The sequence below is a fragment of the Pan paniscus genome, chromosome 3 (assembly GCF_029289425.2).
Source record: "Pan paniscus chromosome 3, NHGRI_mPanPan1-v2.0_pri, whole genome shotgun sequence".
NCBI lineage: Eukaryota > Metazoa > Chordata > Mammalia > Primates > Hominidae > Pan > Pan paniscus.
The window spans coordinates 148542501-148557298 of NC_073252.2; the positions used below are offsets into that span (position 1 = coordinate 148542501).

Consider the following 14798-nt stretch of genomic DNA (forward strand, 5'->3'; position numbering starts at 1 on the left):
CTTAAAAGAAGGTAGATATATTGAGTAAAACTTTAAAGAAGGCATTTAACCAAGTTTATCATCACAGTCCTGAAATTTGCAACATAAGAAAAAAAATCATTTTATTGTATTTTCAAAATTATACTTTGAAAATATGGTTACTTTCAAATAACTAAAAAATATAAAAAGAGCATAGTTTTTTAAAATAAAATGTTATATACGTAAAAATTTGGCTATAAGTGTAGATAGTAAGATAGTTTAACTGCTTCCCTTAATAATTCATTTCAAAAGGAGTAAGTAGATAAAGCAAATATTATTTTGGAAGTAGTTGAGGAAACTGATCTACAAAGATCCATAATTGTACACATACTGATTGGATAAATATGGATCTATAAAGATCCATAATTGTACCCATACTGATTTTCTCCTTCCCTTTGGCTTTAAATTCATAGAGATGATGAAAGACAAAATTAAATTACTCTCTTCTTCATCTGGCTTAGATCATATCCAAAGTCATTTATCTAAACCTAAGCCATCTACAGAAAATCAGTGGCCAAATCCTAAAGGTATCCCTTTACCTCACTGCAGAATTTCCCCAGGCTCCATGCTTGTCTGTGAGAATGTTGATAATTTTCTGGATTAGTTGAGTTGCTGTCACGTGGTCACGATATTTTGCTGCTCTTATCAAATGATCACACATCTTCTCATCTTCTCGTTTGTCTGCAGAATACTGGGCACACAGTGACTTGGAGAGAAAAAAAAATAATACTATAAAAAATGTGAAAAAAACCTTTAAAATCCATTATGAAATAATCTTTACCCTAAATCAAAACAACCAAAATTTTAAATCTACTTTTACATTCCTCATTCACCTAACTGAGATTAGTGATCTGCTGTCTCAATAAAACATCCCACAAGAATTTACTTCTGTGAAGTCAATCATGAGATACACTCAGAAGTGGTAAACATTCAAGTAGAGACCTGAACAATGAGACAAAGACAGTCTTGTAAGAAGCAGGGGCCCAGCACGACAAACAGCATGAAGTGAAATTGCAAAGGACTTGAGACATAGTGAATAAGGAGAATAATGGTAAGAAATAATTTTCAAAAGGCAGGCCAGGGCTACATCATTTGTATTATGGTAAGGAGTTCAGATTTTATTCAAATGTAATGGAATCCCAGAGGAAAGTTTTACGCAATGAAGTGATAAATTTACATATTAAAATGATCATATAGCTGCTATTTAGAGAATGGATTGTAGTGGGACAAGAGAAGTGAAGTTGGCAGTTATGAGGCCACTGCACAGGGCCAGAAAAGAGACAATAGCAGCTTACAATAGTAAATTGAGCTAGTTCTAAATACCTTTAGAACATGAAACTGTTTGGTCTTTTAAGTCCTAGCAAAATGTACCAAGAGCTCTGGGATTGCCTGGGATCTTATTTCAAATGCAGAGTCTCAGGCCCCACCCCAAATCCATTCACTTTGTGTTTGAATTTTAATTCCCAGGCAATTTATATACATCAAAGTCTGAAAAGTACTGTCTTAGGTATCATCAATTTTACCAAAAAACACCTTAGAATTATTTGTCAGTAATCAGATACACTATAATTGCTAGTTTCCAAAACGCTTATTTCTCTTCTTTTGGAATTCGGATACTTGTGGTGTCATGTTTATGATACTGTAGTTAAGGCATTGTTTAAAATAAGAAAACAAAGATGGATGTAAACTTGGTCCTTTGTTCTATTCAGTGTCTACTGGAGTCCTCTCCCCCACCCTCACACACATATCCTTTGATAGATAAGTAACATAAACTTGATGTTGGGATAAATATTTCTAGTTTACATATGGAATATACATTGTGGATGCTTGCCTCTCCTACAGTATACCAGTTTCGATAGATTGCTGCCACGCACTACTCCCACCACCACCCCAGCAACAAACAGGAGTCCTGATTGTCCTGAACCAATTGTAATAATCACAACCACACTGGCAAACTGGATTAGGGAAGGACACTTGATGTAACTGGTACAGGTAGGGCAAAGTTCAAGATTTTGTTGGACAGTTGGTTCCCTCCTTCCTCTCAGGGTGTAAAAGAAGCAGCAAATTCTAGGAGTATTGGAAGCTCTCTGTACCATGAGGGAAGCTGGCCTGAAGATATGGCCAAAATGAGAGCAGAACTATGAAAATTGTAGAAAAACAGAGCTCACTCCAGAATCATGAACTTCCAGATCAATCAAATTCTCAAGACCAGCCAACCCCTATGAGACTTTTTAAAGATTTTTTTAAGAGCCAATAAACTCCTGCTCACTGTAAACCAGTAGAAACATCCAAAAAAATTGGTTTTTTTGTTCCTTACACCAAAAGCAATTCATCCTTTGCATGGTGTATATGTACATGCATAAGGAATCAAATATATATATATATATATATATTTTTTTTTTTTTTTTTTGAGACAGTCTTGCTCTGTCGCCCAGGCTGGAGTGCAGTGGCGTGATCTTCTTGGCTCACTGCAACCTCCACCTCCTGGGTTCAAGCAATTCTCCTGCCTCGACCTCCCGAGTAGCTGGGACTACAGGTGCACGTCGCCACACCCAGCTAATTTTTTTGTATTTTAGTAGAGATGGGGTTTCACTGCGTTGCCCAGGTTGGTCTCGAATTCCTGAGCTCTGGCAATCCACCTGCCTCGGCCTCCAAAAGTGCTGCGATTACAGGCGTGAGCCACCGCGCCCGGCCAGGAATCAAATATCTTAGTCTGTGCAAAACACTATGCTAGGGAGAAGAAAAGCTGAATTATATAAAGAGGAATTTTAGAAGTTAGTCTTGGGTGGGAATAAAGGAAACCTTTAAAGCAAAGGCAAGGCAGAAAAACATTAATCAATTTCAGGGAGGGACAAAGCAAGAGAGTTTGACCCAAGTACAAAATACAGGTAGAACAAGTAATAGTCTGAAGAAACTCTGGAATGCAGAATGAGTATAGAAAAAAGTCACAGGAATCATAGTATACTTATATGAATGACTACAAGATTGGGAAGCAAAACAAAAACCAGGTTATGGTATCACCCTTGCTAATATCTCCTGTCAGTCTTGATCAATTCACTCATTTACCTCTTTAGGTCTAAATGTCCTCATCTGCAAAATTAGCAGGTTATATTAGATCTAAGATTGTGTTAATCCAAAGATTCTGGGCAACCTCTGAGAGGGTACTTGAGAGTACCTGAGTTCAACCTCTGAGAGATGTTCACTGGTAAAGGCAAACTGTTTATTTAATCTAAACACTGATGTGGAGAAAATAAATCCTACTAAGAACTAGAATAACTGATGAGAAATTAAAAGCAAATTTCACATGCTATATTTTTAAAAAAGATTGACCCAAACAAACCACAGAAGAGTTCACTTTGTCAAAAATATGATTTGAGCAAATAAAAGAAAATGATTAAGAAATGTATGAAAGGGCAGCAGTTTAAGTGAAGATAACTAGGAAATTATTTCATTGTAACAAAAATGTCAACTGATATGTCATTTTTTATATATTCATTCAAGAACTGAGAAGCATTCTATAGGTTATTTCATATCTAACCCAACCATACACTAAAACAAATAGTACAAAATGATAGACATTCACAGAACTGTAAACTTTCAACATTCTCTACTATATCCATATCTGTCCTTGTCTAACTTCACCTAAGAGGAAATTCAAATCTACTGATGAGATTTAGAAAATCACTGGTTTCTGAAATGCTATGAACCACCACATACCTTCATATTAAACAGCATTAAAAGTAACCAAAAACACATTATTAAATAGCTTGTCATTTCTATCTCTTATTAATATTATATTAATTTAACATCAAATTATATTTTGTAAACATTTGATAAGCTATTAAAGTTTGTTCTAAAAGGCATAATTCTAAAAACAAGGGCTCAAGGTAAGCTAAATGGTAAAATGGTTTAAAGTGTTCTTTAATGGATCCTTCTTTACAATTTGAACAGCAACTTTTCATATCTGACATAAAATCTATAGATATAAATCACATTAAAGGGCTATTCTTTCCTGATTATCAATCTCTGTCTCTTTGTGGAATATTAGGGTCACATCTGACCTAAAAACATGATAAAAGAAAACCAAACAAGAATGTTTCATAAAGATATAATGAACTTGTAACTATTTTTTAAGTGTCCTTATAATGTAATTTGAAGATGTTCTTATTTAAAAACCAATAATAAATCCTATGTATGAAATATCGTTCAAAGTCATGTGGAGATAAGAAATATTTACTTTAGAATCAAATACATATTATTTATTTGTAGTACACATATTTGTGTACGTATGTATACCTGTATTTGGAGGTTGAGTGGAGGTACAAGAGACTTTAACAAATATTGCTATTTATCGGTAACATAAACGGTCAAATCTAAAACTTTCATTCAACTTTAAGACAGAATTTTTTATGTTTTATATCAACTTTTCTGTGTTCCTATTGTAAGCACTATATAAACTAGATCATATAACATCACAACATGGTCACAAAATATTTGACTATAAAAAGAAAAAAATAAGCATTTGGGGAACAATTCTATTTTATGTGATTATTGCTAAAGAAACCTAAGATTTATAACCAAAGAATGAAGAAACTCAATATAGGATAAATAAACCTCCACAGAAGAAATTCAGTCACTCACAGTAAATAGACAAAGCGACCATTTTAGCTCTTTAAATGTAAATGAATAGAGACAATATTTAATTTTTTCCTTCCAGATGTCATGGCTCTACCTAATTTTACTATTCATCCTTTGCATGAAAGTAAGAGAAGACACAAACAAATGGAAAAACATTCCATGCTCATGGATAGGAAGAATCAATATCATGAAAATGGCCATACTACCCAAATTAATTTATAGATTCAACACTATCCCCACCAACCTACCAATGACTTTCTTCACAGAATTAGAAAAAACTACTTTAAATTTCATATGGAACCAAAAAAGAGCCCATATAGCCAAGACAATTCTAAGCAAAAAGAACAAAGCTGGAGGCATCACGCTACCTGACTTCAAACTATACTAAAAGGCTACAGTAACCAAAACAGCATGGTACTGGTACCAAAACAGATATATAAAACAAATGGAACAGAACAGAGGCCTCAGAAGTAACACCACACATCTACAACCATCTCATCTTTGACAAACCTGACAAAAACAAGAAATGGGGAAAGGATTCTCTATTTAATAAATGGTGTTGGGAAAACTGGCTAGCCATACGCAGAAAACTGAAACTGGACCCCTTCCTTACACCTTATACAAAAATCAATCCAAGATGGATTAAAGATTTAAACGTAAGACCTAAAACCATAAAAACCCTAGAAGAAAACCTAGGCAATACCATTCAGGACATAGGCATGGGCAAAGACTTCATGACTAAAACACCAAAAGCAATGGCAACATAAGTCAAAATTGACAAATGGGATCTAATTAAACTAAAGAGCTTCTGCACAGCAAAAGAAACTATCACCAGGGTAAACAGGCAACCTACAGAATGAAAGAAAATTTTTCCAATCTATCCACCTGACAAAGGGCTAATTTCCAGAATCTACAAGGAACTTAAACTAATTTACAAGAAAGAAACAATCCCATCAAAAAGTGGGCGAAGGATATGAACAGACACTTTTCAAAAGAAGACATTTATGCGGCCAACAAACATATGAAAAAAAGCTCATCATCACTGGTCATTAGAGAAATCCAAATCAAAACCACAATGAGATACCATCTCATACCATTTAGAATGGCGATCATTAAAAAATCAGGAAACAACAGATGCTGGAAAGGATGTGGAGAAATAGGAACGCTTTTACACTGTTGGAGGGAGTATAAGTTAGTTCAAGTATTCAAGTATTGTGGAAGACAGTGTGGCAATTTCTCAAGGATCTAGAACTAGAGATACCATTTGACCCAGCAATCCCATTACTGGGTATACACCCAAAGGATTATAAATCATTCTACTATAAAGACACATACACAGGTATGTTTATTGCAGCACTATACACAACAGCAAAGACTTGGAACCAACCCAAATGTCCATCAATGTTAGACTGGATAAAGAAAATGTGACACATATACTCCATGGAATACTGTGCAGCCATAAAAAAGAATGAGTTCATGTCCTTTGCAGGGACGTGGATGAAGCTGGAAAACATCATTCTTAGCAAACTAACACCAGAACAGAAAACCAAACACCGCATGTTCTCACTCATAAGTGGGAGTTGAACAATAAGAACATATGGGCACGGAGAGGGGAACATCATACACTGGGGTCTGTCCAGGGATGGAGGGCAAGGGGAGGGATAGCATTAAGAGAAATACCTAATGCAGATGACAGGTTGATGGGTGCAGCAAACCACCATGCAACGTGTATAACTATGTAACAAACCTGCACATTCTGCACATGTATCCCAGAACTTAAAGTATAATAAATAAATAAATAAATAAATATTTTTTAAAAGTCCTAAAAGATTTAAAAAAAAAAACAGAAATGGAAAATGTTAATAGGTATGTTCTCTAATAAAGAAATTGAACTCAACTACTTTACCATAAAGAAATCTCAGGCGCACATGGTTATATCGGTGAATTCCACCAAACATTTAAGAGGAAATAATACTGAGGCCGGGCAAGATGGCTCACATCTGTAATCTCAGCACTTAGGGAGGCTGTGACAGGAGGATTGCTTGAGCATAGGAGTTGAAGACCAGCATGGGCAACATGGTGAAACCCCAAAGCTACAAAAATACAAAAATTAGCCCGGTGTGGTGGCATGCACCTTTAGTCCTAGCTACTTGGGAGGCTGAGGTGGGAGGATGGCTTGAGACCTGAAGGCAGAGGCTGCAGCAAGCCGAGATTGTGCCACTGCACTCCAGCCTGGGTGACAGAGCCAAAAAGAAGAAGAAATAATAATGAAAAAAAAATTTACAACAGGATGAAAAATATGAAATACTTAGCTATATTTTAAAATTTATACAGATCTTATAAAAAATAAAACCATAAAATAGTTAAGAGAAATTAAGAAGCTAGATAAATGAAGAAATATGCAATTTATATATACAAAATATACAGTTTATAGATTTAAAGATTCAACATTTTAAAAATTGATTTTATATATTCAACACAATCTTAATAAAAATTTTTAGCAATTTTTATAAAACTGAAGAGCTGATTCTAAAACATATATAAAAACAGAAGGTAGGCTGGGCGCGGTGGCTCATGTCTCTAATCCCAGCACTTTGGGAGGCCGAGGCAGGTAGATCACAAGGTCAGGAGATCGAGACCATCCTAGAAAAGAAGGTGAAACCCCATCTCTACTAAAATACAAAAAAAGTAGCTTGGCATGGTGGCACATGCCTGTAATCCCAGGTACTCAGGAGGCTGAGGCAGGAGAAACATTTGAACCAGGGAGTTGGAGGTTGCAGTGAGCCGAGATCACGCCACTGCACTCCAGCCTGGCGGTAGAGCAAGACTCCATCTCAAAAAAAAAAAAAAAAAGGTAATAACAGCAAAGTAACTTTAGAAAACAAAATTGTAAGACTTTACACCCTTCCCACCATATTATAAAACTAGAAATGAAGAGCACTGGTTATTAGATGAAGAAAGAGATGACAAAATGAAGAAACAACTGGTATTGAAACACCTGGCTATCCACATGAGAAAAAAAAAAAAAAGACAAATCTTTTCTTTCACCTAATATCATACAAAAAATACTTAATTCAAACTGGATCAAGGATATAAATCTAGAAGTTAAAACTATAACATTTCCAAAACACAACAGCAGATTTTTATTATAACTTTGGGATAGGTAGTGTTGTTAGACTGGACAGCATAACAGAAAGCATAGAAGAAAATCACAAGAATTTAAAAACTGACAAAATAAACTTTATCAAAATTTAAAACACCTGGTCTTTTTTTTTTTTTTTTTTAGACAGAGTCTCACTGTGTCGCCCAGGCTGGAGTGCAGTGGCTCAATCTCAGCTCACTGTAAGCTCCACCTCCCAGGTTCACGCCATTCTCCTGCCTCAGCCTCCCGAGTAGCTAGAACCACAGGCGCCCGCCACCATGCCCAGCTAATTTTTTGTATTTTTTTAGTAGAGGTGGGGTTTCACCATGTTAGCCAGATGGTCTCAATCTCTTGACCTCATGATCTGCCCGCCTTGGCCTCCCAAAGTGCTGGGATTACAGGCGTGAGCCACCATGCCTGGCCCAACACCTGCTCTTTAAAAGAACCATGTATAAAATAAAAGGTAAGCCACAAATTGTGAAAAAAATATTTAACATACATCTAAGTGACAAATGAATTCTTTACAGAATATATAAAGAATTCATACAATTCAATAAGACAAACAACCTAATTAAAAATAATTAGCACAGGATTTGAACAGGCATTTCACAAAAGATATACAAATGGCTAATAAAGCACATGAGAAGATGCTTAGTCAGTAGAGAAATGCAAATAAAAATCACAATAAGCTATCACTATACACCCACTAGACCGGCTGAAATTTAAAAGAGCTACAATACCAAGCACCGACAAGGACATGGAACAACTGGAACTCTCATACCTACCTTGGTGGTTGAATTGTAAAGTTGTCAACTACTTTGGAAAATAGTTTGTCAATTTCTTGTAAGCTTAAACATATACTTACAGTAGCATGTAGCAATCCTACTCCTAGGTATTTCCTCAAAAGGAATAAGAACATATTTCTACAAAAATAACTTGTATGAAAATGCCCATGGTGCATTTAGTCATAAAAGTCAGACACTGAAAACAACCCAATGTCTGCCTATAGTTGAATGGATAAACAAAATAATTCAACTTAGTATTTAAAAAAACAAACCAATAATACACACAACAATGTGAATGAACATCAAAAAGTTTATGCTGACCAAAATAATCCAGAGTACCTACTATTTGATTCCATGTATATAAAATTTTATAGCAGATAAAACTATCTATAATAACAGAAATCAGATCACTGGTTGTCTGGGATTGGATATGAGTATATGGAGAGGAATTGACCACAGTGGATCACAGGGGAATTCTCCAGGATGACAAAATTTCCTATATCTTTATTATAATGGTAAAATCACAGATATACACCTTTATCAAAACTCCTCAAATTGTATAGTTAAAATTTTATTACATGCAAACTAAACTTAAATATAAAATAAAGTTTATTTAAGAAGTGTTTGTTTGTTTGTTTTTTCAGGCAGGATTTCACTCTATTGTCTACGCTGGAGTGCAGTGGTGTGATCTTGGCTCACTGCAACCTCAATCTCTTGGGCTCAAGTGATCCTGCCACTTCAGTCCCCCAAGTAGCTGGGACTAGAGGCACGCACCACCATGCCCAGCTAATTTTTTCGATTTATTGTAGAGATGAGGTCTCACTGTGTTGCCCAGGCTGGTCTCAAACTCCTGAGCGCAAGCAATCCACTCACCTCGGCCTCCCAAAGTGCTGGGATTACAGGCATGAGCCACCGTGCCCAGCAAGAAGTTTTTAAAAAGTGGATGGACAAGGTATAGATAGAGAAAGCAGTTAAAATACTCACACCAAAAAATAGGCTCATATAGCAAATAGGTAAATACATTCTACAAATCAATGAGGAAGAGATAGATAACCAATAAGAAACTGGGTAAGAGAGCAACATGTACTTCACAAAAGTAAAAAATAGATAATATATAACAAGCAGGAGAATAGACTCAATTCTTTTAAAAATTCAAAATAAAAGTACATCAGAATGCCAAAATAAAAATCACCAGTCAACTGTTGATGAGAATGCTGAATAATAAGAACAATTCTACACTGAGGCTGGGAGTGGTATACACTTTTGCAAGATAGTGTGACAATATCTATTAAAAGTGAAAATATGAACATTTTGTAATCAAGTAATTCCACCATACAGAAATGCACGAGGATGTACGCCAGACATATAAAATATTCAAAGTGCATTATTCATAATAGCTAAACACTGAAAACAACCAAACAAACAGAAGAGATTATTTAAAAACTAATGGTCTACATATTCGGAATAGCTAAAAATTGGAAATAATCCAATTACCTATCAACAGTAGAAAGAGGTAATGAACAGCTAGCAGTCTATACATAATGGAATACTATGTAGTAATGAAAGAGAAGTTGAAAAATGTAAGAAAATAATTAAATGTTGGAAACATAATGTTGAAATAAAATTTCCAGAATAAAATACATGTTTTATAATTCCATTTATATAAGGGTCAAAAATTGGGCAAGAAATTACAGTGCTAAAAGAAACATACTTAAGTTTTGAAAGAATAAAACAAAAGCAAATGTCAACCATAAAATTCAGAACAGTGGTTACCTTAACAGGGCAGAAAGGGGTTGTGATTGGAAGGCTAGAAGACTTCTCACAAACTCTTTGTTTTAGTATCACAAAAAAATTAAATTAATGATGTTAAACATACATTGTTTCTAAAGTTAGGTTTTCAGAGTAATAGGTTTTTTAAGAAATAGGTTATAAAAAGCAAATTTTTATTAAGTTTGCAATTAAGTTCTTGTTAAGTTTTGAAATAAAAATAAACTACGCACAATTTTAATGCTAAAATAGCAAGCCCTTTTCCTAAATTGATAATGTTTAATGCTAATTAAACAATTTGTTTTGGTCTCACAAGTTTTGTATTTAAAACCTCTTTTAAAGACTTTTAAAAGAAACATATACTTGCTTTTAAAAACAAATCAAAGAACGACATAAAAAAGAAAAAGAAATTTCTCTCTTCTACCTCCTCCCTGTTTGGTCAGTTGCTTTCTACAGAGGTAGTCACTGTTTAGAGTAAGATGTCATTCCTATATAATGGAATCAAACTGTACATCATTCCATGTCAGGACCTTCTTTCTTTTACATGGCTACAAACAGATTATTACATTTTTAGTTAACCAAGCATTGCTTCTGCTAAACACATGTTTAAGTGTAGTACTTTACTTCTCAATTTGTCTCAAAATCACTTACACTATAAATTACTTGTCTCACTGAAAACAATTTAAAAGTGAAATCACTTCAGGGACAATAAACGAAGAAGTTTCTCAGTATTTCACTTTTGGAGGTCTTTGTACTTGATCCCTTACCTTAAAGTGTGATCTTTAACAAAAAAAAAAAAAAAAAAAAAAAAAAAAAGCTATCTACAGAAACTCAGAAAGACTCATAGAAAAGACAGAAAAATGAAAGCTTAAAAAATCTCAACAGCAAACAAAAGTCAACCAATGACAATGTGTGACAGCCACCTTTAATTCTGTAGTGATTCCTCTGTCATGCAACCACTCAAAGTATTGATTTCTCTCAGCATGAAAAAGCCTAAGCCAATGAAACAGACAGAGCAGCATCCCCCTCCTCCCTTCCCCCCATAATAGCATTCAGGTTAAAACAGGCAGAACACTTATCAAAGTATCTCTTCCATTTCTTCTTGTTTTAATAGACTGGATACAACGTGTTGAGTTCTTATCGTTACAAACTATAGTCCTCAGACAATATTTTTAAATAATTTGAAGATTAATATAGGTTCTTCTATTCTTTTGCTTTACACTTTTGGTAATAAAAAACTTGTTTCAAATGCTTTTTTTTTCTGTAACTCTTAACAGAAGTATATATAATATTTGTAAAAACAAGCCAACACTAATAAGAAGGCTATAGTTTCTACTTGTGTGCCAATTCCACACATAATATTTTGTTTTCATTATTTCTTTAGAGTACTTATTGACAATAAAACCCACAAATACCTAAGCATCTTCCAAAAAGACAAAGTGAATCCTTCAACAATGCAAACATACATCATACATCTGTTTGGAAAATAAAGTAAACTATGGCTGCTATCTGTGTTCAAGAAAATAGTAATAACATAAAATGTAAGCAAAGGATAGGGTTGAAACCACAGAATTATATTTTAAAACCATAGTATGAGACAAAAATAACAATCAGCTCTCTGTATCCCCAGGTTCTACATCCACAGATTCGACCAAATTTTTTGTTTTGTTTTGTTTTTGAGTCAGAATCTCACTCTGACACCTAGGCTGGAGTGCAGTGACATGATCACAACTCACTGCAGCCTCCATCTCCCAGGTTCACACAACCCTCCCATTTCAGCCTCATGAGTAACTGGGACTACATGCACACATCATCATGCCCAGCTAATATTTTTCTGTAGAGACAGGGTCTCTCAGTGTTGGCCAGGCTGGTCTCAAACTCCTGGCCTCAAGTGATCCTCCTGCCTCAGCCTCCCAAAGTGCTTGGATTACAAGTGTGAGCCACTGCACCAGGTCTTGACCAATTTTTGATCTGCAGTTAGTCCTGGAACCAATTCCCCATGGATCCAGAGGGATGACTGTACATCTTCACAAAATATTATGTATAAATGGTTACACATAGAGAGGTAAAATTAAGAAGCTTTAATTTCTTAAACTTTACTTTTTGCTAATCTGCAAAAGAGTTAGATGATCTTAAGCAAATCCTATCATCTTTTAACTGTACCTAACCAATGGATTTTTAAAAGCATAAAAAACTAGGGTCTTTTAGTTGTATTAGCAAGGTCTCCTACTTATGAATAAATATATTTGCTACTACAAATAGGTAAATCTTACACTTAAATATCAAGGCCAGACATGGTGGCTCACACCTCTAATTCCAGCACTTAGGGAGGTCGAGGCCAGCAAATCCCTTGAGGCCAGGAGAGTTCAAAGCCAGCCTGGGCAACATGGCAAAGTCCTATCTCTACAAAAAATAGAAAAATCAGCTGGGCATGGTGGCATGCACCTGTAGTCCTAGCTACTTGGGAGGATGAGGCGGGAGGATCGCTTGAGCCCAGGAGGTTACGCTGCAGTGAGCCATAATCAGGCCACTGCATTCCTGCCTGTGTGAGAGAGTGAGACCCTGTCTCAAAAACAAAAATAAATTTCAAATAAAAGCAGTTCAAGAACAAGCATGAAAACCAGAAAGAAAATAAGCAATTATGTATAAAAATCATAATTAACAATGTAGTTAAGAGCACCAACTCTAGAGCTAGATGACTTGAGTTTTAACTCTTGGTTTTGACACATTCATGCTTAAGCAAGTTATTTGAAACCCTGTGCCTCGGTTTCCTCATATAAAAGAGGAGATGATGTGGTATGCTTTTCAGGAGGATCAAGAATAGACATAAAATGATTAGAACATTGCCAGTCATATAAAGGTAAACCTAACATTTATTGTAGGCTTAACTGTGATGTTATCAAAATACATAACAAATAGTCCCTGTCTTCCAGTATCTCACTGTAGTTTAGTAAAATAAATACAATATTGAGAAAGAAATAAACTATGAGATAACTGCTCAAAGAGTTATAGACAGTATGTTTGGAAACAGAGAAAAAGAAGGAACTATTAGGAATCAGGGAGAGGCTGGGCACAGTGGCTCATGTCTGTAATCCCAGCACTTTGGGAGGCGAGGCAGACAAATGAATACCTTGCACTCAGGAGTTCCAGACCAGCCTGTAGAGATGGCAAAGTCCCATCTCCACAAAAAAAAAAATACAAAAATTAGCCAGGCATGGTGGCACACATCTGTAGTCCCAGCTACTTGGGAGGCTGTGGTGGGAGGATTGCTTGAGCCCAGGAAGTTGAGGCTGTAGTGAGCCGAGATTGCAGCACTCTACTCCAGCCTGGGTGACAGAAGAGACCCTGCCTCAAAAAAGTAAAAAGAAAAAAGAAAAAAAAAAAGGCCGGGGGCAGTGGCTCACACCTGTAATCCCAAAACTTTGAGAGGCCAAGGCAGGTGGCTCATGAGGTCAGGAGTTCAAGACCAGCCTGGTCAAGATGGTGAAACCCCATCTCTACTAAAAATACAAAAATTAGCCTGGCATGGTGGCAGGAGTCTGTAATCCCAGCTACTCAGAAGGCTGAGGCAGAGAAGTGCTTGAACCCAGCAGGTGGAGGTTGCAGTGAGCCAAGACCACACCACTGCACACCAGCGTGGGCGACAGAGTGAGACTTTGTCTCGAAAAAAAAAAAAAAAAAACAGGGAGAGTTTCACAGAGGAATTAAAGGCTAAGTACCTGTTCACCAAGAAGAAAGGGATAGAAAAAATAAAATGTAGAAAATAAAAGAGGTCAAAAACTAAGAGAACAAGCTCAAATAAATGCATTTTTTTAAGCAAAGATAGGAATAACAGAATGAGACATGTAATAAAGAGCCTTCTCTTTTTAAATATCCTGATACATGTTTATATTTTCCTTGGGTAACTAATACATTTTTTTACCAATTACCTTCATAAAGGAATTATTCCTCAAAGGTTTATATAAATCATTTAACATACAAAATATTAACTAGATTTGTATTTCTCAGCTGATGATTGTTATAATGTTATAATTTCTTTAATTCATATTCAAATGTATTGCCAACCCAGACCATTTCAAAACAACACACCTGAATATTAACTGGGTTATAAATACTGTTTCTCAAACTACCTGTAGTGAAGGGCCAGTTTTGTTTTTTTTTTAACCTTTTTAAACACCTTTAGCACTGATGCCTTTGATGACATTGCCAGACATTCAAGCTATAAAACTTTTTAAATATTCAATTTCTGTACTCAGCTCTTTGTGGATTACTAAGAAGTAATTTAGTCAGCAGACCATACTTAAACAGCACTAATATAAAAAGGTAAGTAGAAGGAAACTATTTTTATCAACTCAAGTATTTCCATTTTGCTTTGTATGGTAAAATACTTGCTTTGCAAAATAAAATACTTTGTATTATAAAATGCTTGATCTTATATTCAGTGCTTT

The 14798-nt window shown here is 35.3% G+C and overlaps 1 protein-coding gene across 5 annotated transcripts in view; it reads right to left on the reverse strand.

Annotated features, from left to right (window-relative positions):
- The window catches only part of LRBA (LPS responsive beige-like anchor protein), a 799485-nt gene that overhangs the window by 407774 nt on the left and 376913 nt on the right, over positions 1-14798 (reverse strand). For all 5 annotated transcript variants that reach the window (XM_055111907.2, XM_063603583.1, XM_034959239.3 and 2 more), the window contains exon 37: positions 558-724. In XM_055111907.2, the coding sequence (XP_054967882.2) occupies positions 558-724 (167 nt within the window). The remainder of the gene's footprint in view (positions 1-557; positions 725-14798) is intronic.